The sequence below is a fragment of the Malaya genurostris genome, chromosome 3 (genome assembly GCF_030247185.1).
Source record: "Malaya genurostris strain Urasoe2022 chromosome 3, Malgen_1.1, whole genome shotgun sequence".
In the NCBI taxonomy this organism is placed as follows: Eukaryota; Metazoa; Arthropoda; class Insecta; order Diptera; family Culicidae; genus Malaya; species Malaya genurostris.
In genome coordinates this window covers 190,325,297-190,350,604 of record NC_080572.1, presented here as the reverse complement: position 1 = coordinate 190,350,604, position 25,308 = coordinate 190,325,297, and the positions used below count along the sequence as shown (strand labels likewise).

General features: G+C 37.5%; 1 protein-coding gene across 5 annotated transcripts in view; it reads right to left on the bottom strand.

The window, feature by feature from the left end:
- Positions 1–5,557: 5,557 nt before the first annotated feature.
- Positions 5,558–25,308, bottom strand: part of LOC131438472 (uncharacterized) — a 378,932-nt gene continuing 359,181 nt past the window's right edge. For all 5 annotated transcript variants that reach the window (XM_058608527.1, XM_058608528.1, XM_058608530.1 and 2 more), the window contains 6 exons: positions 19,225–19,420; positions 8,609–8,753; positions 8,428–8,541; positions 7,909–8,360; positions 7,677–7,849; positions 5,558–7,613 (listed from right to left, as the gene is read on the bottom strand). In XM_058608527.1, coding sequence (XP_058464510.1) covers positions 5,982–7,613; positions 7,677–7,849; positions 7,909–8,360; positions 8,428–8,541; positions 8,609–8,753; positions 19,225–19,420 — 2,712 coding nt within the window. In that variant the 3' untranslated portion in view covers positions 5,558–5,981. The remainder of the gene's footprint in view (positions 7,614–7,676; positions 7,850–7,908; positions 8,361–8,427; positions 8,542–8,608; positions 8,754–19,224; positions 19,421–25,308) is intronic.

Here is a 25,308-nt window from a genome sequence, read left to right as displayed (position 1 = left end):
GATGTCGTTTGTATTTTTTTAATATTCGAAGTCCACCTTTCTAATTATAGCATTAATCTGGTCCTTTGATCCCTATGTTGTGTGAGATAAGCAAAAAAAAAAATTAAAAAAATATATATTCACTTATCCATACCGTTCTGAAAGTTTGTAAACTGTCCGATTAAAATTTTTTTCCTAGAAACCGCCATGTTCGGGAGCTGCTAAACGCAAACAATCTTCGGATCAACTAGAGATGCCCGTTTTGCCTTTCTCATATAGAAAGGTTATGCAATCACTGTGAAAACCGACTTTTGAACCGAGGCCCGGAGGGCCGAGTGTCATTTACCATTTGACTCAGTTCGTCGAGTACGCAAAATGTATGTGTGTGTATGTGCGTATGTGTGTATGTAACGTTTTTTTGCACTAACTGTTCACGGAGATGGCTGAACCGATTTTCACAAACTTAGATTCAAATGAAAGGTCTGGTGGTCCCATACAAAATTCCTGAATATTATTTGGATCCGACTTCCGGTTCCGGAATGATGGGGTAAAATGTGCAAAAAATTGTGAAAATAAGTGCACTAACTTTTCTCAGAGATGGCTGAACCGATTTGCACAAACTTAGATTCAAATGAAAGGTCTTGAGCTCCCATACAAAATTCCTGAATATTATTTGGATCCGACTTCCGGTTCGGGAGTTATGGGGTAAAATGTGCAAAAGAAAAGTAAATCTGTGTTCTAACTTTTCTTATAGATGGCGCGACCGATTTTCACAAACTTAGGTTCAAATGAAAGGTCCTGTGCTCCCATACGTAATTCCTGAATTTCGGGCGGATCCGACTTCCGGATCCGGAAATATAGGGTAAAGTGGGTTAAAAATTGTATACCATCACTGAAAATGGGCAAAACAACATTTAAAAAATTTCTAAATCGACCTCAAATCTTTTCCAATTGTTATTTTTTATCACTAGACGGTCAAACAAACCGATTTCGGTTATTCTTTTAAAAATCGAAGAAAATTATTTTGAAGAATACTACAGTATTATATATGATAGTATGATTGATATGAGAAAGGCATCATTACACTACTAGGTGGATTAAAACAGGTTTTTTATAAATATAATAAATAGGTATAGAATTCGCTCAAACTTTAGAAAAATTCTCCGAAAGACGCAGGACCGGGTGTTATATTTCAATCGATTCAGCTCGACGAACTGAACAAATGTTCGTGTATTTGTCTGTATGTGTATTGTTAACGAAGAGGTAGAGATTACAGAGATGACGACCGATTTTTATCAGATTAGTCGCGAATAAAAGGTCACCTCGTTGGCCTGAATTATATTGAATGTTTCTGAGATCGAATGTTTACTTTTCGAGTTAGACGAGTTATGTAATAGGTATCCAACAAGATTGTTACAGCTCCATAGATTGTTACAATCTTTTCATTTTAAACAGAGATATCGATATCTATGTATAGGTGATTTTTGCCTCGATCTCAGCATTAGAAGTTTTGAGCACTGCATGGTAAGCGAAGTAAAACACGATTACTTTTACATGCATTACTTATAGTCGTTACATGCGTTATTGTTTTAAGAAAAAAAGCGTAATGAACCGTTGCACGCGTTACCTTTTCATAATTGAAGGGCATTACATGCATTACTTTTTTGTAAGTTATAGGTGTTACGAACCGTTACATGCATTACTTTTTCGTAAATCGTAGACGTTACGAAACGTTATATGAGTTACTCTTTTTCAAGTTATAGGTGTTACGATCCGTTACATGCGTTACTTTTTCGTAAGTAATAGATTTTGCGAATCATTACATGCGTTACTTTATAGTAAGTTACAGTTGTTTCGAAGCGTTACTTTTTCACGTTATAGAAGTTACATGCGTTATTTTTTTAGCATAAGGTATTACGAAGCGTTACATGCGTTACTTTTCCATAATTAATAGGCGTTGAATGCGTTACTTTTTTGTAAGTTATATGTGTTATGAACCGTGACATGCGTTATTCTTTCGTAAATTTTAGGTGATAGAAAGCGTTACTTTTTTGTAAGTTCTAGGTGTTACGAAGCGTTATATGAATTTCTTTATTGTTAGTTATTTTTCTTAATCAATAGGCGTTACCTGCATTGCTTTTTTGTAAGTTATAGGCGTTACGAAGCGTTACATGCATTACTTTTTTGTAAGTTATAGGCGTTACATGCGTTACTTTTTTCAAGTTGTAGGCGTTACATGCGTAACTTTTTTTAAACATAAGGCGTTACGAAGCCTTACATTTTCATTTTTAATAGGGGGTTACGTGCGTTATGTGAGTTAGTTTTTTCTAAGTAAAAGGTGTTACGAACTGTTACATACGTTATTTTTTTCGTAGATTATATGTGTTATGAAACGTTACATGCGATACTTTTTGTAATTTTTAGGTGTTACATGCCTTATTTTACTTAGTACTCCATATAAATTTCTGCATTGCGTGTGAGCGTTGCTCGTCATTGTATGTGCTAGTAACGATGCATTTTTTGCGCTCGTTTGGTACGAAATTTGCACTGCGAACGGTTCACTGAATTAATTATTCCTATTTGCGATGTGCATATTGCAACAGTTGAATGATTGTTATAGCTCTTCTGTAAACATTTATAGCCTTTGAAAGGACTGTTTACTTTTTGATGTATTTTTTTCTTCAATGCAAACGAACGGCAGCAGAATCACAGACTAACAGACATGACAGTATGAATAAATTCTTATATAAAATAATTTTTCGTGATGCACTAGCTCCACCTATATTGTACTGCGCGAACTATTTACTATCTGTACACCCCTTGTGTTATGTAAAAGTTTTTTTACTAGTTGGTTTCCCCTCGTTTGTCAACACCGATCAGCTGCTTGCAGGGATGCCTGATTTCATCAAAATATTTGAAAATGAATCGTCACAATAAATTATTGGATTACGTTGATAATATATTTAACTTTTTCGCGATTAACCATTTCGACCGTCCCACGACAAAAGGGCTGTTTACTTTTTCTTTCATGATTTACCGAACTGATTTCATATATGACGTTTTACTCTTCGCAAAACATTCAAGGTAAAACTACAAGCTTTCGATTTATATTGGAAACTTTAGAGAATTTGCAATAATGGCTCCGTAATAATCAAAAGAGAAAGTAAACAAAGAGAGGCTCTCATTTACAGTTAGGCCCTTTTGTCGTGGGACTATCGATTTAATTGACTCAACGTTGTTCATCTAGACTATTTTTTATTGTTTTGGTAGTTTTCACCCGAAATTAAGTGGCGGCAGACCAAGTAAATATTGTAACAAAACGGGTTCGATTTTGTATTGCGTTGGAGGATGAGAAGTAGGCACAATTATGTATATAGTTTTGGCAATATGTATTAAATCTGTATCCTGCATGAAATTCGCGTGGACGTATACAAATCAATACATTACAGGTAATTCTGTATGTATGGCAACTCTGTTGGTAAATGAAAAAAATGAACACAGTCTAGATGACAGACAGGATGTTTTTGATAGGGTAACGTGGCGCCATCATGACACATGTGAGTACTGTCCCAAATAAAGGAATATTCGAAATGATCGTTAAAATAATTGAAGAATCTAATTTGAGTGTCCTGTCTGTTAGTCTGTGGCTGAATGTTGATGTAATTGCTCTTGTTTGAAGCGAAACCCTAACTTTGTATAAAATGTTCAAAACGATGAATGTAACAATGAGAGTTTCTCTTTGTTTACTTTCTCTTTCGATTATTGCGAAATATTCCTGTTTTTTTCGGTAATTTCTGCAGTGCAGAGTAAAAGATGATAGCTTTAGTTATGATTATCGGTAAATAATTGGATAGAAGGATTAATAGGAGTGCCGTGATAAGTACAGTTTTCACAAACACAATTGAACGAAAGGAAGTAGAGGGGTCAATACCGCAACCGTACTTAGCTAAGCGCACAAAATGCAATCAATAATACATAAAAAATTAATTTACAATATTTAGTGAAAAATTCTTTTTCAATAACAATTTATTGATAAAAAAAAATCCATCATTTAATCTACACACAGTCGCACGAAAGCCTGATTTCAGAAACAAAACTAATTGACTTTGAATCAAATAACAATTGTATTTGATTCCAAGTGAAATTAAATTCAGGTGGAAATGAAGTATATTTGAATTCAATGCACAATATAATGCAATTAATTTAATGCTTATTTTATTTATTTCTTTGCGGGTAAAAAAAAAATTTGCTGTGAAGTGAATATCAAATGTATTTGAATCAAAGAAAATTGAAAATAAGCGCTGATTCGAAATAAAATATATTTGAATTCAAAGTTTAACTAATTTAAATTTAAAATAAATTTTTCAGCATGCTCGTATTTTTACTTCCGATTTACATATTTCAACAGTTGAATAATTCTTACTGCTCTTTTGGAAACATTTAAAGCCCTTAGATAGGCTGATTTGTAAAAAATTCTCTGTTGCTGTTCACTTTTTGGTGTATTTCGCTCCAATGCAAACGACCAGCAAATGAATGCGAACTGTGTTAAAAAAATCCCTCTCATAATTTCCAACATTACAGCGTGAACTGCGAACGGCGTGCTAAGGCAATATTCAAAATGCCGATTTGCTAATACCAAGTTATTCTTTGCGAAAAATTGCGGAAAATCTAAAACTATCCAAATAATTAAGTCATTCCGATGCTTCACAGTATTGATGTCATTTCCCTGAAATCACGCGTTATTTTTGATAACGGCCAATAAGCCACCTGTCTCTCTTTTCTCTGCCGTTTACTATTATGACTTACTCTTAGAGAGTACCGAGTTATTCGAAATTACTCTTCAAAGTGAATGTTGATGGATGGCTTATTGGCCGTTATAAAAAAAAAACGCGTGAAATGTACAACGCAGGAACAACAGAATATTCCTTCTCCGTTCGAAATTAAACTGAATGCTTGATTCTGGCCCTTATTACGGTAAAAGCCAAGTGTAGTGATTGTGACCCTTATTATAGGTATCACTTCACGGTAGAAATCATTTGAAGTGAATGTAGGTCCTTACTACGGAAGTCGCTTCGGAAAAAAGTAGTTACTCAAATGAGCTTGTGGTTTTTACGAAAATCACATTACCAAAATGTTGTTGGAAAAATGATTTTTATCACTACACTGATTACTTCACTGTGCGTGATACTGGTAATAGGGTGAATCAAGTGAAGTGACATGTAAGTGAGGTGAATGTGAAAGTGGAAGTGAGAACGGGCCTCTGTATATGAAACTGAATTTTGAAACTATGTTCAGGAATTAAATTCTTTATACTGCACACTTAACTTTATTCGGTTTTTTTAAATCTTTTGATAAGTTTAGAAAAACCAAACTACCGAACATTCTCATTCTACTGATATATCAGCAAAACTGAACGTTTGTTGACAGCAGTACCTTAAGGTACCGCTGTGATGAAATGTTATTTTTACTCACAAAATCAGCTATCGAGGTTAGAACAGCCGAAATCGGTAATCGACTTTAAGTGTGTTGTAATGAACAATTGTCATCGTAAATAAGATATCGTGTCATGAGGCACAGATTATTTTTGAAATATGATAGTTTTATTCACTGTATTTCAATTTACATGCATTTTCGATAGAAAAAAATCTGAATACGAAATTTCTCGAATGTGTGCTGCTATTTGTCTTCTAGTATACTGAATACAGGCATCTACCACGAAGTGGCAGGTTTACGTTGATTATATTTCGTTGTTTCGTAGTTGATTCCTCAATCCTCCAAAAAATATCGTCGAATTTTGTCGTAGTACATATTAAGTAATTGGTTATGTTTGAATAATGGAATATGTATGGTACAATTAATTAACGGATTTAACTATATAATAGCATGTATAAATCTAAGTAAATATTTATAGTCACATACTTCTTTCTTTTATTAAAATATTGGCACTTATACTTGGTTTAATGTACATTCAAGAGGATTTGTCATACGTTGCCACGTCCTCATTACACCATTCCGAAGTCAGTCACGACCTTGCCGGTGTCCTGCGACTGCTGACCCAGAATCCTTGCATCGTTCTTCAGTTTCATTATTGTCTGTTGTTTCTCCTGGTTGATGTTCAGTTCGACCAGCGTGTCGATGCTGTTCAGACTGGCGTCCCCTTGCAGAATCTTCTGAGCCGCCAGCGATGTAAAGTTGAAGCTCAAATCGGTAAGACTGGGAAAGTCGTACATTTCCTCGATCATCTGGTCGTCCTTGTTTTGGAAGGAAAATCGTCGATCGGCATTGTTCGGTTTGTCGGTATCTTTGACCAAGATTGTAATCTTGTTCGTTTCCTGCATCTGGTTGGTCAGGTTCGGTTCGCTAGACACGGAGAGACTCTTCTTCATGACGATCAAACCGCTAATCTTTTCCGGCGGGCAGGATTGATTCTTCAGATCTAGATTAGAGTTGAGTTTCTTAATTTCCGAATTCGAACGTCGCAGGTTCGAGAGATGATCGTTGTGCTGTAGGTTACTTCCTATGGATCCGGTTAGATCTTTGTCGGTGGCGAGATCACCGCAGATGTTTTTAGCGTCGTGCTGGATGTTTTTGAGGACGTTTTTGTAGAAAAAATTAGTCGGTTGTACTGGAGGCGTTGATGGCAAAGCTTTGCTATTGTTCATCGGAGTGTTGTCTGGCTTGTTTATGTTTTTGTTGTATTTATTGAACTCGGGCATGTCCGGTTGTGTTTCCGAGTTCAGTTTGAAGTTTAAAAGGGTTCCGTTTAAAGCTGTGAGCTGATCGTTCCGAGGACAAAAGTCCCCATCGTTACTTGCATTGGATATTTCCGATTCTATCTTTAAAAGATTACTGCTATTGGTGCTTGTTAAAATGCCGTTGTTCGTAATGACTTCATTACAAAGTGCATTCAGTGAGTTCTTAACTAGGTTACTATTGTTAGTGCTACTATTGCTATGGTGATTTGTGCTTGTATGGATGGCCTGGTTATTGTACCCGAAGGTGGTTTCAAACCCCTTGTAATGGTGGTTGCTGTTGCTCTTTGTTCCATTTGATGTTGTGGTAGTAACAGCCGAAGATGAGGGATCTCTTGATCCACCGGAGTTAACGTACGAAGGTTTTGTGTCGTTAGCTATGAAGAAACTCGAACTAGTTTGCTGTATTGTCGTGGTAACCGTAGCAGCCGAGACGTGAGATTCCAGACTGGAATGCGTGCTTGTTCGCGTAGAGGATAGCTTTTCGCTGTCGAAGCTGGACGGTCCAGAGGTTATGTAGGTCATCTTACCACTGTCGATACTGGACGGACCACTACCGACTCGACTAGTTTTGTTTTCGATCTTATTCTGACTGTTGCAGTGTAATTTGTCTGCCGACGATAGTTGCTTGCCTCGGGACACTTTGTAATATCCAGAACTGGCAGGCGTAGAGTGGATGGAACGCGGTAAACTTCCGCAGTAGTAGGAAGGTGACTTTCCTCGACGAACCGGTGAACAGTCACGCGATGATATGAAGAACGTCGACTCGCTGGACAGGTTACGGCGATGATGACGTCGTCTCGGTAGCGACAGCGATCGCTGACTTACGTCAGAGCTATCGTAGAATGTTGAGTTCATCATTCGAGATTTTACCGGGATGTCCTGTGTATAGGAAAGATTATTATACATTTGAAGAATGTTCACCGTATTGTTAGATATTCATACTAAGTAATCCACAGTCTGCGTGCCAACACTGTGAAGATGTGTCGTTTTAGAATTGAACCACTCGGGAGGTGGAAACTGCGCAGAGTACGTCTCAATCTGTTTGGTTTTGCTCTTCGAACGAGTGCTTCGCCTGAAGATCCTGGACAGAAGAGATTGTGAAGATGCTTGTTTCTCTGCAAAAAACGAAGATATTGGCTCTTTTCAATGTAAGGAAAACTCACTTCACACTTACTTGTATCACAATTGGATTGGTTGTCTGAGCTGGAACTGGTTGCCAAAGGAGGGTTGCTGTTGTCCTTCGAGATTGTTTGGGCGTAGTTCTTCGAAAGGCTCCGAGTAGATGCAGATCGCTGTAGTCGCTTTGAAGAGCCAAATATTCGTAAGCTGTGACGTCTTTCCAATGTTTTGTGACTGCCAGCCAATGAGGAACTGCGCTGCTTACTGATGCTGCTTCGTGGATATAGGATTTTATCGTTCGGATTTCCACCGCAGATAACATCTGCCAGATTGGTTTGAATGCACTGATGCGTCTGGTCGCCATCGCGTTCGGTCGAGATCTCGCCGTACAAACTGCGTAACGCCTCGTGGCTGCTCATCAGCAGCGTTTTTGAATCCTTCTGGGGTGGTGTACTGTCTTCGCTTGTAAAGCCATAATCGATCGGCTTGGATTTGCTACGTCGTTTTCTAGAAGGATTCGGGGTTTTAGTTGGTCTAGGAATTGAAACATGTTTTCAAAATTCATGGGACTTACTCGGGCGTGACGATAAAATATCCCTTCGAGGTTTGATAAATTTTGATCTCTTGCATGAGCTGCACAAGCGTATCGTAGATCATCTCCACCGAAGGTTGCTGCATGTGCGTAAATCTGCGAGCAATAGAAAGTTTTTAGGTAAGATAGATTATTTGCAACTGCAGTCATTCATTCTCTTCACCTCGTCCGGAGTCGCGATCGAATATTTTCGATAGTAGCCGATTGACCTTGAGCCGTTAGTTCCATAATGACATCACACAGTGCCTCGGTAAGTGGTGTGAACTGTGTTTGCACTATTGGCGTCACGATGCAATCGTCAATGTCACCTGGTGAGAGTAAGAAGAAACAACCGAACAATTAAGTTTAATAAGTTCTTTAGGGCTGAAAGATAAAGAAAATGATGATGGGTAAGTCGATGCCCTATCACGCAGCCCACTTGGGTTCGATTCCCATCCCCGCACATAGGTCCCCGCATTTTCTGGCCCGAAGAGGCGAATGACCTCAAGGTTAAAACCTCTATAATCGAAACCAAAAAAATCCCAGTTTACATCCATCTGAATGATAGTATTGTTCATTAAATGATTTTTAACTGAAATAGTTTATCAAGCAATTTTTGGTGTAAAAAGCATTCTAGCTGAGGGAAGATCTCGCCAGAATCGAGATACAAAAAAGGCGGGTGGGTAATGTCAGAGACATAACTGGATGTCGTGAATACGAAAACAACTGACATGTTCCTTAACACTTCCGAACATCAATTAGTTGATCAATTGTATGAATTATGCAAGCATTCCCCTTTTCCACATTTCTCGCAAAAAGAAAAAAAGGCATCACTTGATCTCGATTACTGTGAATTTCACATAGCGAAAAGTGCACAAATCTAACCAAACTGTTCTAGATTTGCACTACACTGAGAATATTTACCTTCGATTTGCGAGCAAGAAATCCTAATAGTTCTTTAGAAAGCTTTTGAGCCATTAGAACGGTTGATTTTGTGTAATGCTCTCCACCGTTGCTTTTTCACCAATGCAAATGACTGGCAGCTGTGACGTAATCGCTCTTGTCGGAAGCGAAACTAGCTTTGCAAACGACACAAAATACATCTGCTCGCAGTGGCGATAAAATCCAAATTGACCCAATTTTTGTTGAGAGGTTTGTTTTTACCTGATTTCGTTGGTAGCTTTTTCACTAATGGGCGGTCCTAACGGCTATAAAAATAGCCGCATACAGAATTTCAATGTCGATTATTTCATTTCGGATTTGCATTTCATTGAAAGAAACTGTCCGGATGCTGTACGGGATTCATTTCTGCCTTTCAGATGGACCAAACTGTGAAACTCACTACGATATTCACCACTTTTCGGAACATTTTTCTCGAACGATTTGTTGTACAGCAGCAGATATTTTGTTCTCTTCTTCAGAACGCGTTCTGATTGGCTGGTGTTGACATGGGTCAAATGAGACAGGTTTTTCAATAGTGTACTATTGAAATACTTCAATGCTTTTTCTATACACGCTTAAGTTGAAAAATTTCGATTCTATTGGTAGTTAGATTATATAAATCCTTCTACAGATCACTGAGCTATGAGCTTTCAAAATACGAGAAAGGCAAACGCGCCTTATGAATCATCCTCTTTGATACTCGTTTATACTAAACATTTCAGAAAAGTTTAATTTTGAATTATTTGAGATTATGTCACACAACTGAATATTTTATCATAAAATTGTGATCATATTTCCGATGGCATGTAGCAAAAATTATGTTGATTCGTTAGATACAACAAGAGATATTCACGATCAAAAACTTATCACTCTCTCAGAGGGTAAATTTTGAAAAGGCATCCCATAGTAAAGTAAGTCGTATTCACGACAAAACAAAATGCCTACTTTGTCATTATTTGAACTTTTCTCGTTTATCAGGTTTAAATTGAAAACTTAAGTAAACAGATTAGTCCTATTTTTGATGTGGAACACATCTTTATTTTCTATATAGGGGTGCAAATCAGAAACTCAAGGAAAAATACACGTAGAAATGTGGTCAGGTTTTAAACACTTACATCTCAGTATATTTTGTATCAATTATTAATATTATTTCATTATTTGATTGGAAATATTTCTAAGATTCGATTTGAATGTATCAAGCCACGTATTTTCAATTATAAATGATTGAAATTGTGATTAGTAGCGACCAGTGTCCTATTTTGTCTGTTAAAAATCTCCGGCATATCAGATTTCCCTGCCATAGACGACGGTTTTGAAGGAGTAAGCGATATATCGCTCTGATTGGTCAATCGATGCAAAAGCGAAGCTGTTGGAAGTACATATGCGAATCTATAAATAGAAGCAAAAATGTTTCAGTCCTACGCGTAGCATGCTAGAGGTAGGTTGTTGCTGCCATAAAACGATTTGAAGCTTTAATTGGTATGCTCTGATCCTGTGTCATGCAAGCTCGCATGAAATTCCATTGTATGTCGTTTCGCCTGAGAAATTGACAACTACACAGGGTAAATTTTGTGTGCTTAAGATTTATTTCTAATTTATATAAAATGAACTCGATTGATAATGAAAAAATGTTTATCGCTTCAACCGATCGCAGAATGGTAGAGAAACTTTACGCTATAAAAATAACTCCTTGCATACAAAACTTGAACACAAGCTTGACGAAGAGAAGCTTAAATATCAAAATCGTATCGCAAGTATGTACAAAGATATAATTGCATACATTTCGGATATTGGTGTAATATCGTTGGCTATAAAACAATGTTCGGTGTTGGTTCCTAATCAAGATCAATCTAAGTAGACTCTCGTGCGATTGCGGATTCAAAAGTGTGACGATTGATTGAACTGTTTGATTGTAGATCATTAGAAAGTTTGGTTGCCTTGTTCCACATCAATGGCTCGAACAACCCCATAGGGCTGATCCTTGTAGTTTTTTTTTCTAGACAGACTTTATAAGAATATAAAAAACTACAAGATGTGTTCCACATCAGAAAATCGTGAAAATTTACGTATTCCCGTGTAAAAAATTACATAATTTTACAGTTGATGTAATACATAAGTCATACATTGTGATATAAGTGTATGTTTGAAACACAAACTAAGAACATGATTTTGAATTTACGTTTTCGAGAGGTGCAACGGGTGTCACTCAAATCATTCAGCTGAGTTTGATACCGAAAGAAACAAAACTTAATTTCACACATTATTAGATGTAATATTCTTCAAAAATTGATACTTTGATAATCGAAAAGCTCCTCAATTGTTAATTCCAAGTCTGTCCACAATTTTATTCTAGTAAAAAAAGGATCCTGTAATTGAAGAGCGTTGCTTATCAGCCTTTCCGACACATCCAATCAAACAATAATTAAGATACCTGATGCTAGAGATGTAACTGAGTGGTGATTGTACCATATTAAGGAGTGTATCGAAAATTTACATTTGTGTATTTGTAATGGTTTTTATGCTCAGATCACAGCATGCTGTGTGTTTGGCTGTCAGCTTTCGTTTGTTTATTTGCTTGTGCGGTTGAAATTCTGCGTTTTCAAAATGTTCAAGTTGAAAAGGAAGTGAAACTTAAGGTTCTGGACACATGGCTAACTGAGAAGGGTATTACTATGCGAAAATTGGCGAAGCGGTTTGAAATTCATCATGCCAGTGTTAAAATCATCATTAATAAGTTTGGAGAACACTATTCTTTGGATGAGCTATCATGAAGACGCAGAACACCCGGTTTTTCCAACCCGAAACTAAACCAGAAAGTGGTATCTCTAATCATGAAGAATGTCAATACGTGATTTGGCCAAAAAAGCAGGAACGAGTGTCGGAATGGTCCAGCGTATCAAGAGGCGAAATCACCTGAAGACCTACAAGAAGCAGAAAATCTCGAAACAAAGTGTAGAATAGAAGAAGCGAGCAGCAACAATTGCCCGGAAATTGTATTCGCGTCTTTTGCAGTATCCGGATGCATGCGTTTTGATGGACGATGAGACTTATGTAAAGGAGGACTCAAAAGCCCTTCCAGGTCCACAATACTTTACTGTCGTCGTCGTTGGGGAGAATGTGAGCGATGCGGACAGGTCGATTCAAGTAGAGAAATTCGGTCGAAAGGTACTGGTATAACAAGCAATATGTTCCTGTGGTTTGAAGTCAACCATTTTTTACACAACGGAACTATAAATGCAGAAATATATCGAACGGAGTGTCTCCAGAAGAGATTGCTGCCTTTATATAAGAAGCATAGCACACCTTCACTGTTTTGGCCGGATTTAGCATCGACTCACAATGCCAAAACCACCCTCAATTGGCTTGCGGAAACGGGTATAAATTTCGTTGAGAAAAAATATCAATCCACCAAATTGCCCTCGGCTTCGACCCATCGAACGTTACTGGGCAATCGTGAAGAGGGTCTTTAAGAAGACTGGTAAGGCAGCTGAGAACATGCAGGAGTTCAAAAAAATGTGTGCTCAAGCGTCCAAAAAATGCGATGCAACACTTGTCCGGCGCTTGATGAAGAGCGATCGATCAAAAGTTCGCAAATTCGTGAAGGAGTAACCTAAATTTCATCCGGTTTTCATTATGCTAAAGTTTAACCTTGTACAATAAAGGATCAATTTTTAGCTTGAATAAAATATCGTTTTTTATCATAATTTGAAAGAAAAATTTGTGGGTAGCTTATTTTAGATACACTCCTTATTTGTACTTTGCTAGGAGTGTATATCATTAACTCTGCATCTATTTACCGGAAACTCAACGATGTGTGCGGTATGCGCATTATTTTGTCCAAGCGGGGTGATTTTTTATTGTTTTTCCATTCGTAGAGTGCTCTGGATTCTTATTAATCATTCTAAAAGATGCTTAACATGATTTTGTTTGAAATAACACGAAAAAGTACGACTCGGAATAATCGACAACGACCTAGGCGACGAACAAAAGACTACGATTGGAAGCTTGGTACATGGAACTGCAAATCGCTTGGCTTCCCAGGATGCGACCGAATGCTGCATGATGAGTTTCAAATTTGCGTGTTCGATGTCGGAGCACTGCAGGAACTTTGTTGGACGGGACAGAAGGTGTGGAAAAGTGGGCATCGAGTGGCTATCTTTTACCAGAACTGTGGGACAACCAACGTTCTAGGAACGGGATTCGTAGTGTTGGGCAAGATGCGCCAGCGCGTGATTGGGTGGCAGCCAATCAGTGATAGAATGTGCGTATTGAAGATCAAGGGCCGTTTCTTCAATTACAGCATCATCAACTTGCATTGCGCTCATGAGACGAGACTCGATGAAGAGAGAGTAGAATTTTACGCGCAGTTGGATGTAAAACTCGGGTTGGAGAGCCTGCACGCGGCAACAAATGACAACGACTAACGATGCGGGAATTTCGCTGTTCTCGAAGAATAGTAGCACCTGGAGATCACCCGATCAACGTACGGAAAACCAAATCGACCAGGTGCTCATCGATGATCGATTTTTCTCCGACGTCATCAATGTCCGCACTTACTGCAATGTCAACATACATTCTGACCATTATTTTGTCGCGGTTTGTATGCACTCAAAACTATCGACGGTGCACAACTCCTGTCGCGCACGAACGCCGAAACTCAATCTCGAGCAGCTATGTAGCGTTCGTACTGCCGAGAAATACGCGCTTCAGCTGGAGCTAGTGCCACCAACGGAAGAGAAGTTTTCGCGGCGACTCTTGAAGACGGCTGGAGGATTATAAGGTCCGCCGTGAGTAGCACTGCTGCAACCGTACTAGGTAAGAGGCTATCGAATCGAGGAAATGACTGGTTTAACGGCGACGAAAGCCAGTAATTGGTCGAAGAGAAAAATTTAGCAAGAGCGAGGATGCTGCAGCACCACACGAGAGCGAGCGAAGAAACGATACAGACAGGCGTGAAACAAACAGAACATGATTTCCGGAGGGAAAAGCAACACCAGGAAGATCATGATCGTGAAACGATGGAAAGTTATACCGCGTAAATGATAAACGGAAGTTTTACAAGATCACATATTCGCGATAAGACAAGTACTCCAGAAGTGTCGTGAATACAACGTACCAACGCATCACCTATTCATTGACTTCAAAGCGGTATACGACACAATCGATCGAGAACAGCTATGGCAGATAATGCACGAATACGGTTTCCTGGATAAACTGACGCGATTGGTCAAAGCAACGATGGATAGAATGATGTGCTACGTCCGTCCGAGTATTTGGGACGCTCTTGAGTCCCTTTGAATCTCTTAGAGAGCTACGGCAAGGTGATGGACTCTCATGTTTCTTATCCAATATTGCTTTGGAAGGTGTGAGCGAGGATCGACACGACTGGTACGATTTTCCGAAAGTCTGTACAGCTTTTTGGTTTCGTTGACGACGTTGATATTGTGACAGGTAATTTTGAGAAGATGATGGAAACATACATCGGACTGAAAACTGAAACCTGAAAGCGTATCGGACTGATTATAAATGCGTCGAAAACCAAATACATCAGAGGAAGAGGCTCTAGATAAGAAACACTATGCTTACCACCACGAATATTGATAGACGGTGACGATATCGAGGTGGTTGATGAGTTCGTGTTTTTTGGGGCGATAATGATGCCAACAGAGGAATTCATAGGCGTATTTTGGTTTCATTTGTTTGCACATTTTTCCTCATAACTTCGGAACCGGAAGTTGGATGCGTATGAAATTCCATAGCATGAATCTATGGACTTCTCATTTGAATCTAAGTTGAAGAAAATCAGTTATGCGGTCTCTGATAAAATCGAGTGCACTTTATAATTTTTCAGCTACTACTACAGAACCGGAAGTTCGATCCGGATAAAATTCAACAGCAGGCTATGGGACAAAGAGATCTTTCATTTACATCAAAGTTTGAAAAAAATCGGTCCAGGCATCTCCGATGAAATCGAGTGCATATTTTTGTTACATACACATACAGCCAGACATTCTGAATACTCGACGAACTGAGCCGAATGGTATATGACCATCCGGATTTCCGTTTGAAAGTCGGTTTTTACAATGATTGCATGCCCTTTATTATTGAGAATGGCAAACGCATCTACAGGGTCCGCCATCTAACTTTTTTTTTGAACTAGCGGTTATTTCGACATTGGTAACCTTAATGTCACTTTTGATTTGACAGAAACTTAGTTTTATCCTTCCGCTGAACGAAGATGGTTGTGTATACGCTTGAGAAACGCGTGAAAATAGTGCAGTTTTACTTTGAAAATCATGGTAATGTTGCGGAATATGTGCCAAAAAATCATCTTCTCGGATGAGGCCCATTTTTATCTCGGCGGCTATGTTATTAAGCAAAATTGTCGTATCTGGGCGACGGAAAAACCGCACGTTATCATGGAGAAGCCGATGCAGAGTGACGGTTTGGTGCGGATTTTGGTCTGGCGGCATCATTGGGCCATTTTTCTTCGAAAATGAGGCAGGAGCCGCCGCCACGGTCAATGGCGAGCGCTACCGTGCCATGATTAGCGATTGTTTCTTCCCGTTACTTGAAGAGGAGCTGTGATTTGACGCCGTTAGACTATTATCTTTGGGGGGCTGTCAAAGATAAGTGTTATGTGGACAAGCCAGAGACAATTCAAGCCTTGAAGGCAGAGATGGCATTTCACCAGAGTTATACACGCTAGGGTCAGATTTTTGCCACACCGAGGATGAAAAAAACGAAGCACCGCACAAAGGGGAAAGCGCACTTCTTCTCAGTGTCGAATAGACAGCATTTGAGTGTGTGCTTGTGGTTAAAGCAGCTGGCGCGAGTGAAACACATTCTCTTCGCATGAATCGCTCACACGCGCTCTCGTCTAAATACACCCAAGTGACCACTGGCGCGTGATGCTGAGCGAACACTTCTGTGAACTTCAATTAATAGAGAGTAGATCTGGCCTTGCTATGAAAAATTTGCAAGGAAAACCGAAAATTTTACGATAAATTGTTTTATTTTGCTGATTTTGCGTGTCCACGCTTCATCTACGAAAATCATACAGCAGAGTGCTCACCGGCGTGTACACCTCTGTGAAAGTATCTGCATCCACCTCAGAGAATTTATTAGCTAATGCTCTAGCACTTTGGTGCGATTCAGTGGAAGAGGTAAAAGGAAATAAACAAACGCACTCATGATGCGTGCACACTTACACAACAGTGGTGTATAAATGTGAAAGAGAAGAGCTCTCGTTGAAGTTGTCAGTGCGAGGGGACAAATTTTGCTTGCTCTTCGTCACACAGAGGAGATAGACATCTCTGCTTGAAGGACAACATTCGTGCAGCCATAGCTGAAATAAAGCTGCATACAATCGAAAATGTACTAAAAAACTGGAACGACCGTATGGCGTACTGCAAGGCCAGCCGAGGCAGCCATTTGAATGAAATTATATTCCACAATTAACCGGAAGGATTGTACTTTAATATGAAAAAATAAATTTTGAAATCGGATGATTCGTTTGTGTTTTATTGCATGTTTAAAAAAAAGTTACATGTGGGACCCTGTACTTTAGTTTTCATCAATTTAAAAAAAATTCGAAATCGTCAGCAAAAGAAAATTGTGGATCCTTACGTGAAAATTTTACGTCAGAGAAATTAAAGGTTCGAAGTGACTGATTTGTGAAATACCAGAAAAAAAAACAAGTAGACGCATGTGCTCAGATGAAAAACGATGAATGGCAGCAAACTGTCGGTTCCCTACTTTATTTGATAGGCTATCTGTATCTATGGATAACGAGTTTTTTTTACTTAAGGCTTCCAAGAAGTATTGTGCTGATTTTGGTGCAGTATAATAAAAATCCCTATATAAAATGAGTTCTAGTATGACATGAGGCTAACTCAGAGCATTTTATGCCCAAGAACATGAATCCACCGAACTGTACTGTACTACGTCCAATCAAAACCTACCAGGTTAAGATAAAGATAGAGTTTAGAAAGACAAAAACAAAAAGAGAAAAGGATGCAAAATAGTTGAAAAGTGAGATATCGGATACGACTGTACAAGCTCTTATGGATGTTGTCAGGTGAAAGTATCAAGACTTTTGAGTAAAAATTTCTGAAGTGGCCCTCCATTTTGCATGAGGTAACCGATTTTGCAATAAGTGTTATTGTTTTGTAGTATTAGTATCTACGAACATGTTCGTGAAATATTTCGTCAATATTCGAATTTTTTATACTATTTTTAGTTACATAAATATTTATATATCTTTTTATTGTAATGCTTCCTGAAACTCAAGTTCTTTTTCGAATTACACGAAACTTTGCAAATGAATAAACAACTATTTTCGTCATAGAATGTCGGAAAAAATCTGACATTCGCGTGTAATTTTTATCGTCATTACGTTTTCGAATCGATGTTGCTGTTGACTATCCTAAATGTTTGGTTCGTTTATCATGTGAAAATCACAGCTAAAATAGTTTGGAATGAATCCTTTACTCAATTGAATAGATTATGCGCAATTGGAATTCGATTGGTATTGATTTAATGCAAACTAACTTTATACGCGTGTCTTTTCACGGTCCCACCTATTCCCCAAAGCAAACTTTTTTCCCATGTGAGACAACGAAATAATTCCATTAGGTCCTTATTTTATAATCTTTCTCATGAAGTGTAGTGAATGCACTGAACTTGTATCGTTAATCTTTTTTCCGGAATCACCACAAACTTTTGTTTTTTCCATGACTATTTTTGCGTCCAAACCACAAAAAAAATTATAGAATCTTTAGTAAAAATTTGTAAAATAATATGTGATTAATAAATTATCTTATGTACGTACTATACCTACTTGTCCAAACCTGTCGCAGCTCGCTTTAAACGCACCGACGACATCGCACCCTACCGAACCTACCGAACCCTGCCGCACCATGCCAATTCGCTCAAGCGGTGCACTTTGCATACAGCGCGCGTACACGAAAAATCAAATATTAAGAAAACCAATAATATATGCAACATTTTAACATTCAACAGAAATAAATATCGCGTGAAGAAGGTACTTTAATATTGATTTCTTTGGAAAATTTAAGTAAAAAGTTTAGTAAAATTGAACATTTTAAAAAAATTTTTTCTTCATTCTATGACGAAAATAGTTGTTTATTCATTTGCAAAGTTTTGTGTAATTCAAAAAAGAATTTGAGTTTCAGGAAGCATTACAATAAAAAGGTATATAAATTTTTATGTAACTAAAAATAGTATAAAAAATTCGAATATTGACGAAATATTTCACGAACATGTTCGTAGATACTAATACTACAAAACAACAACACTTATTGAAAAATCGGTTACCTCATGAAAAAAGGGGGGGGGTCAATTTTTACTATTTGACTAAACTAGCTCCAATAACTCTAATAAAGTTTTTATCCGATAACTACAAAATGTTTCATAGTAAATTAGTGCAATGATTTCGATTTCGTTCATTATATTCTTCTGAGTAAAAATTAATAAATTATTCACCACCTCTTCCTATAGAGTAGTTTGGATTTGTTTAATGTATATGTCACGTGTCATCCATGGCTTCCGGTATTATAGCGAAAGATTTATAAAACATAAACAAAAACGAAAGCTTTCGCTAACGGGAATACCACAACATATAAATAATCAAGCATTAAATTCACGCAATTCCCTACGGTTACTGAATTTACTGAACCGATTTGATTCCTGTCCGTTGTACCTTTTTATTGTCGTTGCGGTACGCCTTACATGAGGGCAAACAAAATAAAAAAAAAACAAATTCATTCGTGATCATCTCCACAGCCCGCCATTTATCAGATAGCAATAAATTGCCCGACGCTGGGCTTAACTTACCTACGGAATTGATCAGATATGTGGCCGGTGGTTTGAGGACGCTCCGCGCGTAGGCACTTCGGATGATTTCGAGAGCGCACGGTTCGGCCGTTATCAGCAGCATTCCGGGCGAAATGTGGCCGAGGTATTTCAGAACTTTCGTGGCGGCCGCCAGCGGAGCATTCCACCAGCACTGCAGGTTTGCCGAGAGAAAATTCTGAAAAACGGAAAACACAAGAAGATCGTTACAGGATAATCGGTTTAATTTACGTTATACACATTGGTGGTTTCCCATTCCGGCCGGGGGTGTCCGGTTTTGAAATGTGTTCGGTCGATGTGGAAAAAGACAACGGGGAATGATGTAATATATGGGAGAGATGGGCGTGATTTGCATTCTTAATCAGTTCGAGCTGCCGCCGAAGGGTGCCTGGTGCCGGATCAATCCGGGGGCTGCCAGTTTGTATTTGTTAAGTGCTCAGAAGCATGTCTTTTATTTATAAATGTGTAGCCAACTAAATTCACCACCCAATTTTTGAGTGTGTTTTTTATAACCGATGTTAACTGTAATATCAGGCCAACTTTTGATGATAACGGGTTCCATTGTTCATTTCATCAACGACATATTGGTAAAAGGTTCCGGAATACAACTTTTTGATATATTTAATGGCGAAGCGAATCGGCGGCTGGTCTAACAAGCTAGATGTCGTACGTTCGAGTCCTGATTCGGAAGGATTCTTAGTGTCCGTAGGATCGTAGCACTGGCTATGCATCAGTCTTATACACTTTAGGGTCGACTGTGAAGTCTGTTGATTCAGAAGGTCGAGTTCCGCATCGGAGTGTAGTACCATTACTTTGCTATTTTTTGTTTTGGATTAATTGCAATAATAATCTTCAATTGTAAACTAATATGCTAAATAGATGGGAATAATGTAATGTATGGTTCAGTATAAGTTAGATGATATTATTTTATTAGCTTAATGAATAGAATTAAAATATTGCTTTAGCGCATTTTTTGTCCGTTTTTTTTAAATTTATTAAATTATTTAGGAGTAAGGAAAAAACCCACTGGAGCTGAGATTCTACCATTCTCCTTCTCCAACAGGCATAAAACCTTCTCATCTTTTTTGTATCAACAGATTACATACATCCAAATAATACATAACAATCTTCTTATCTTATCATTTTCCAAATCTAAAACTTTAACGCTAACGCTAGTCATGTATATTTATAACGCTATCATAATAGTAAAACTAATAAAGTTAGCATGAAAAGAATCTAATAAATAGGTTTTTGACAGTAATGAGAGGTAAATGAAGATCGAACTCGTTAAAGCAACTGTAGTGTAATCATACGTGATCGTTGATCTTTTGAGAGAGAGAGAAGGAGATGAATGAACATTTTGAAGCATTTAGTACCATCTTGTTAACGTTGCACCAATTAAGGAATACATTTAATTGAGACTGCAAGAAGCCGGTGATTCTTCAGGATTCTTGATGAGATGAAATATCTTAAAATCATCGGCAAAAGATAGCTTCATGCACTTCATGCATAGTTTACTCGCTGATTGTTTTCAATAAGGATATTTCGATTTCTCTAACGACGAGATGAAATCTAAAAATTGAGTTTAGACAAAAGTACATTAGAATCTATGCGATTCGAGACCTTGCCATTTACAAATGAGACTAATAAAAATTCCTTGCGTTCTTTCATTGTTTGAATACTGACGAGCACACAGCGGGATTTATGGAACGGAAGAGGAAGTCTTGTCTAACCTATTTTCAGAGTGCAAATAAAAAAACGTATCTAAAGACTGTCCCATAAAGTATGCACGCATCCAAAAACCGGACTATCACTGAGAAAGATATCAAAAATGGAAGGAGCAAGTGAAAAATCGTGCGAAATGCAATCAGGAAGTTCGGTGAGGGTAACACCTTTGAGGATAAACCGAAAACAGGTTGAAATAAAGGTCCTGCTAACCCTCAGTTGGATAAACGTATACTGAAGGCGTTCGAGCAAAAGAAGGAGGTTTCAGTTCGGGATGTGGCCAAAAAAGTGTGCACTTCGAAGTCAAATGTTCTTCGTGCTAAAGAACGTTTGAATATTCGAACCTATAAGAAGCAGAAACAACCAAAACGTAGTCCGAAACAAGAAGCATCGATCAGGCCGAGGGTTCGAAAGCTGTACAATACGATGGAAATTTGAACTGCATAATCATGGACGACGAAACCTACGTGAAACTCGATTGCAAATCCTTGCCGGGATCACAATATTATACGGTACGAGAAGGGCAAGTGTTAAACCAGTCCGAGACATCGATTGAAGTCGAAAAATTTGGTAAGAAAGCTATGGTCTAGCAAGCAATTTGTAGCTGCGGTAAGATTTCGAAATACTTTATCACCGCTGCTTCAATGAACAGCGAAATGTACATCAAGGAATGTTTACAAAAACGACTTCTACCCATGATTCGAAGCCACAAGGATCCTGTTGTCTTCTGGCGAGATCTTGCTTCTTGTCACTACTCGAAATCAACGGTAGAATGGTATACGACAAAAAATGTCACTTTCGTCCCAAAAGACATGAATCCACCAAATTGCCCACAACTTCGACCAACTGAGGTATTTTGGGCATTAACGAAGGCACATCTTAGGAAACATGTCAACCGAAACCATTAAACAGTTCGAAAAAGATTGGAAAAAAGTGTCAAAACTTGTCGCCAAGTAATATTCTGTTGTTGTAGTCAGTAGTAATATTATCAGTATATCGAATAAAATTTGAATATCTAACACTTGTGAATTATTTACAGTGAAATCAAAGTGCATCCATACTTTCTGGGACAGTCTTTAATCCGCATAGCAGTGAGATGATACCGTTTTTTTTTATCAATCAGCATGTGTTTTTCGTGTGAATATTCTTTGTTGTGTTTAGTTTTCATGAAATTATTTTATTACCCGTCTATTTAAATGAATTGTTTTTAAAATTTTGGAACTGCAAGACGAATCGAAGATAGAAGCAATTGTATGAACCCACAAAATTATACCTTTACATCTGAACGTGTGACAGTCGATTAAGCATTTCATGACATGTGGAAGTGAGTTCCTCTTTAAAGTTTTTGTCATTTTTATGGCACTTCCAGAAACAGTATTCAGAGACCGGTATAACCTGAATAGTTCGTATGTCCATGAATTAATATGACGAATATATTAAAAAAGTTTTGAGCACAACTTTGCAGATTTTTTGGTATCGTCATCTTCTATGACGGTTTCTATTTTAAAAACTCATCACCCAGTAATTTGGAAATTGGAAATCGAAATCGGAAAAAATTCACCAATTTTGCACGTGACCGTAAGTTTATTTTAATTTTTGTTTATTAAATTCGTTTCAGCCTTCTTTTAGTTTCTCTATTCCTGAAACTTCCGGAACCGGAACTCGGAAATCGGTGTAGCCGAAGTCAGTAAAATTCGCTTAAGGGCTGAGGACAGTACCGTAAAGTGATAAGTTTTTTTGCTATTTTCCCGTTTCAAATTAAATTTTCTTGGAAACGGTGCAGAATATAGAAAAACCCACCTGACAATGTCTTCGAAATTTAGTTGAGAATATTCTGTGAAATTTTCAGAATGATTCATTGAGTTTAGCGGCCGTGTTGTTTTTTTTCTGACTGAAGAACTGCTGAAAATTGGAACTCTCGAAAATACATACCTCTACTTGTTCATTGAATATCTCGGCTTTGAAGGCTTGTGTCATAAATCTACCTTGACAAAGTCTAGATAATTTAGTTTAGATGCGATTAGTACATAAAAACATATATGTTATCGCGATAAAAATAAACTCTTGTATTTTTCTGTGAAACAAAGTCAGTTTCAATGCATACGCCATTTTTTCGCTTTGATTTCCTGATAGCATTCTGAAAAAGGAGAGAGAAATAAAATTGGCTCGACAAGGCTGCCAAACACACAGACGTTTCATTGTATATAAACACATTTTTTTGTTTCGCATTCAGTCTTTGTGAAAGTTGAATATTTTTTCATTGTTCATTGGAATCTTTGTAATGTCCAAACTTCTCATCAAAATAATAAAATGTTGCTGGCAACCCGGTACAGAGGGTACAAAAGAAATACGATACACAAAGGGAATTTAGTGAGCCACGTGGTCGATTTAAAACTCAACACGCGACCCTCTGTCCTCAGACCTTAATGGATTGTAAACCATTTCATAAGATTCGAATTTTTTTAAAAACAGTGTACACAAATGAAAATACTTTGTGAATTTACATCTATTTTCATGCACATATTTGGAGCAGGTAGTTAAACATAAAGGCACTTCACAATTCTGTACGTTTCAGTATAATTTAATCGCAAAACTAAACGTTGCATAAAAAGTACAGCTCTATTCATTGAATATTCAATGCAATCCAATTGAATCGATGATGGTTTTCAATCAAAATTTCGATTCAACACATGTCTATTCCATGTTACTATTGATTTCCATGTCGTGTCTATTTTATTATTTCTTTTTGTGTGCGTCCCACATAAAATAAAATCCACATAATTGAAATACGTTTATTTGGTCATCGACACTCAAAATCTGCGAGCCCGACAAACCCGATAAATCTATGTTAAAATTTTTAAACTAATGATCCTGTATCTCCTGAACCGGAAGTCGGATCTGATTAAAAACCAAGCAGTGTTTATGCAACTTTAAGACCTTTCATTTGAATATTAGATGGACGAGCAAAATGAATGACATTATTTTAATTTCATTACACATATTATCCTGTAGTTCCGGAACCAGAAGTCGGATCCATATGAAATTCAGATACCTTGTATGGGAGCATAGGACTATTCATATGAGTCTAAGTTTGTAGAAATGAGTTAAGCCATCTCCGAGAAAAATTATTAAAATTGTTTTTCATACACAAATTTGTAAGAAGTTGTTCTTCCAGCAATTATTGTTGCAAGCAGTATAATTCAATATAAATATTGAATATTGTTTTGAATTTGAAAATACTGTCATCTTTCTAATACTAATGTCATGTTCGAACGATTATGTTGCCAAAAATGAACCGTGCTAAAATGGAAACTTCATGAAAAAGGGTGCTGTGCATAGCCTTTTAGGTGTTAAGAAACAATTGCAGTAAACAGTATCGAAAATCGTGTTTCACTTTGCTCCGAAACATCGCTTTATCATCAAGTGCGTAAAACTCCTACTATTGGAATAAGTATTCTAGTGCTGATCGAACAATGACAAAATCGTTTTATGAATCCAAGCATGCTGTTGGCTTTGTTTCTATTAGTACTATTGAGCTATTTGACGTCTCAGTTACCGACACCGATGCAGTATGCAGGGTTGTTGCTAGGTTCAATCTTACACTGAGAAAAAAAACATTTGTGAATTTCATAATCATACACTGCGGAAAAAGTACTTAGTGTTTCGTAAGCTTTGAACTTATGAACCAAGTAAAAATCAGTTCTATTAACTGTTATAGAATTTCATAGACAGTTTTATGATTTCCTCAACTGTTGTCTAGACATTCTATTATTTTTCAGTGTATATATCCCTCCAATAATTGGCACGATGCGAATCTACAAAATTCACTAGGTATTTGCGACAGACTCATACTAGTATTAATCATACAACCACTGAGAATAACCACACCAACACATTCGCACAAGGATTGGACAATAGTTGTTAACAAATGTCATTTTAGGATCTAGGAGTATTCCTAAATACCTTTTGAACTATTTGGCTTCCTAGTGTAATATTCAAGTCAGATGTGTTTCGTTTCTTTCTGAATATTATTCTACTATATTTTTCACACTTAGTTGTAGAAGAATGTTACACTAAGTATAAAAAGATAAAAAATCTTTTTGGTAAACCTTGGCATAATCATTTTTAAAGTTTTATATCATCTGCGTATATGAGAAATTTAATTTTTTAAGAACAAAATCCCCGCCAAACTAAGTTCTTTCTTGAGAAACTTTCATAGGGGTTTAGCGTAATTGGTTAGTCTATGCTATTCATTCATGGGTCAGAAAATGTAATAGAGTGATTTGGTCGCTTAATTTCAAGAGTAACATTAGTGGTAGTGTAAAGAGGGATAATTCCTTG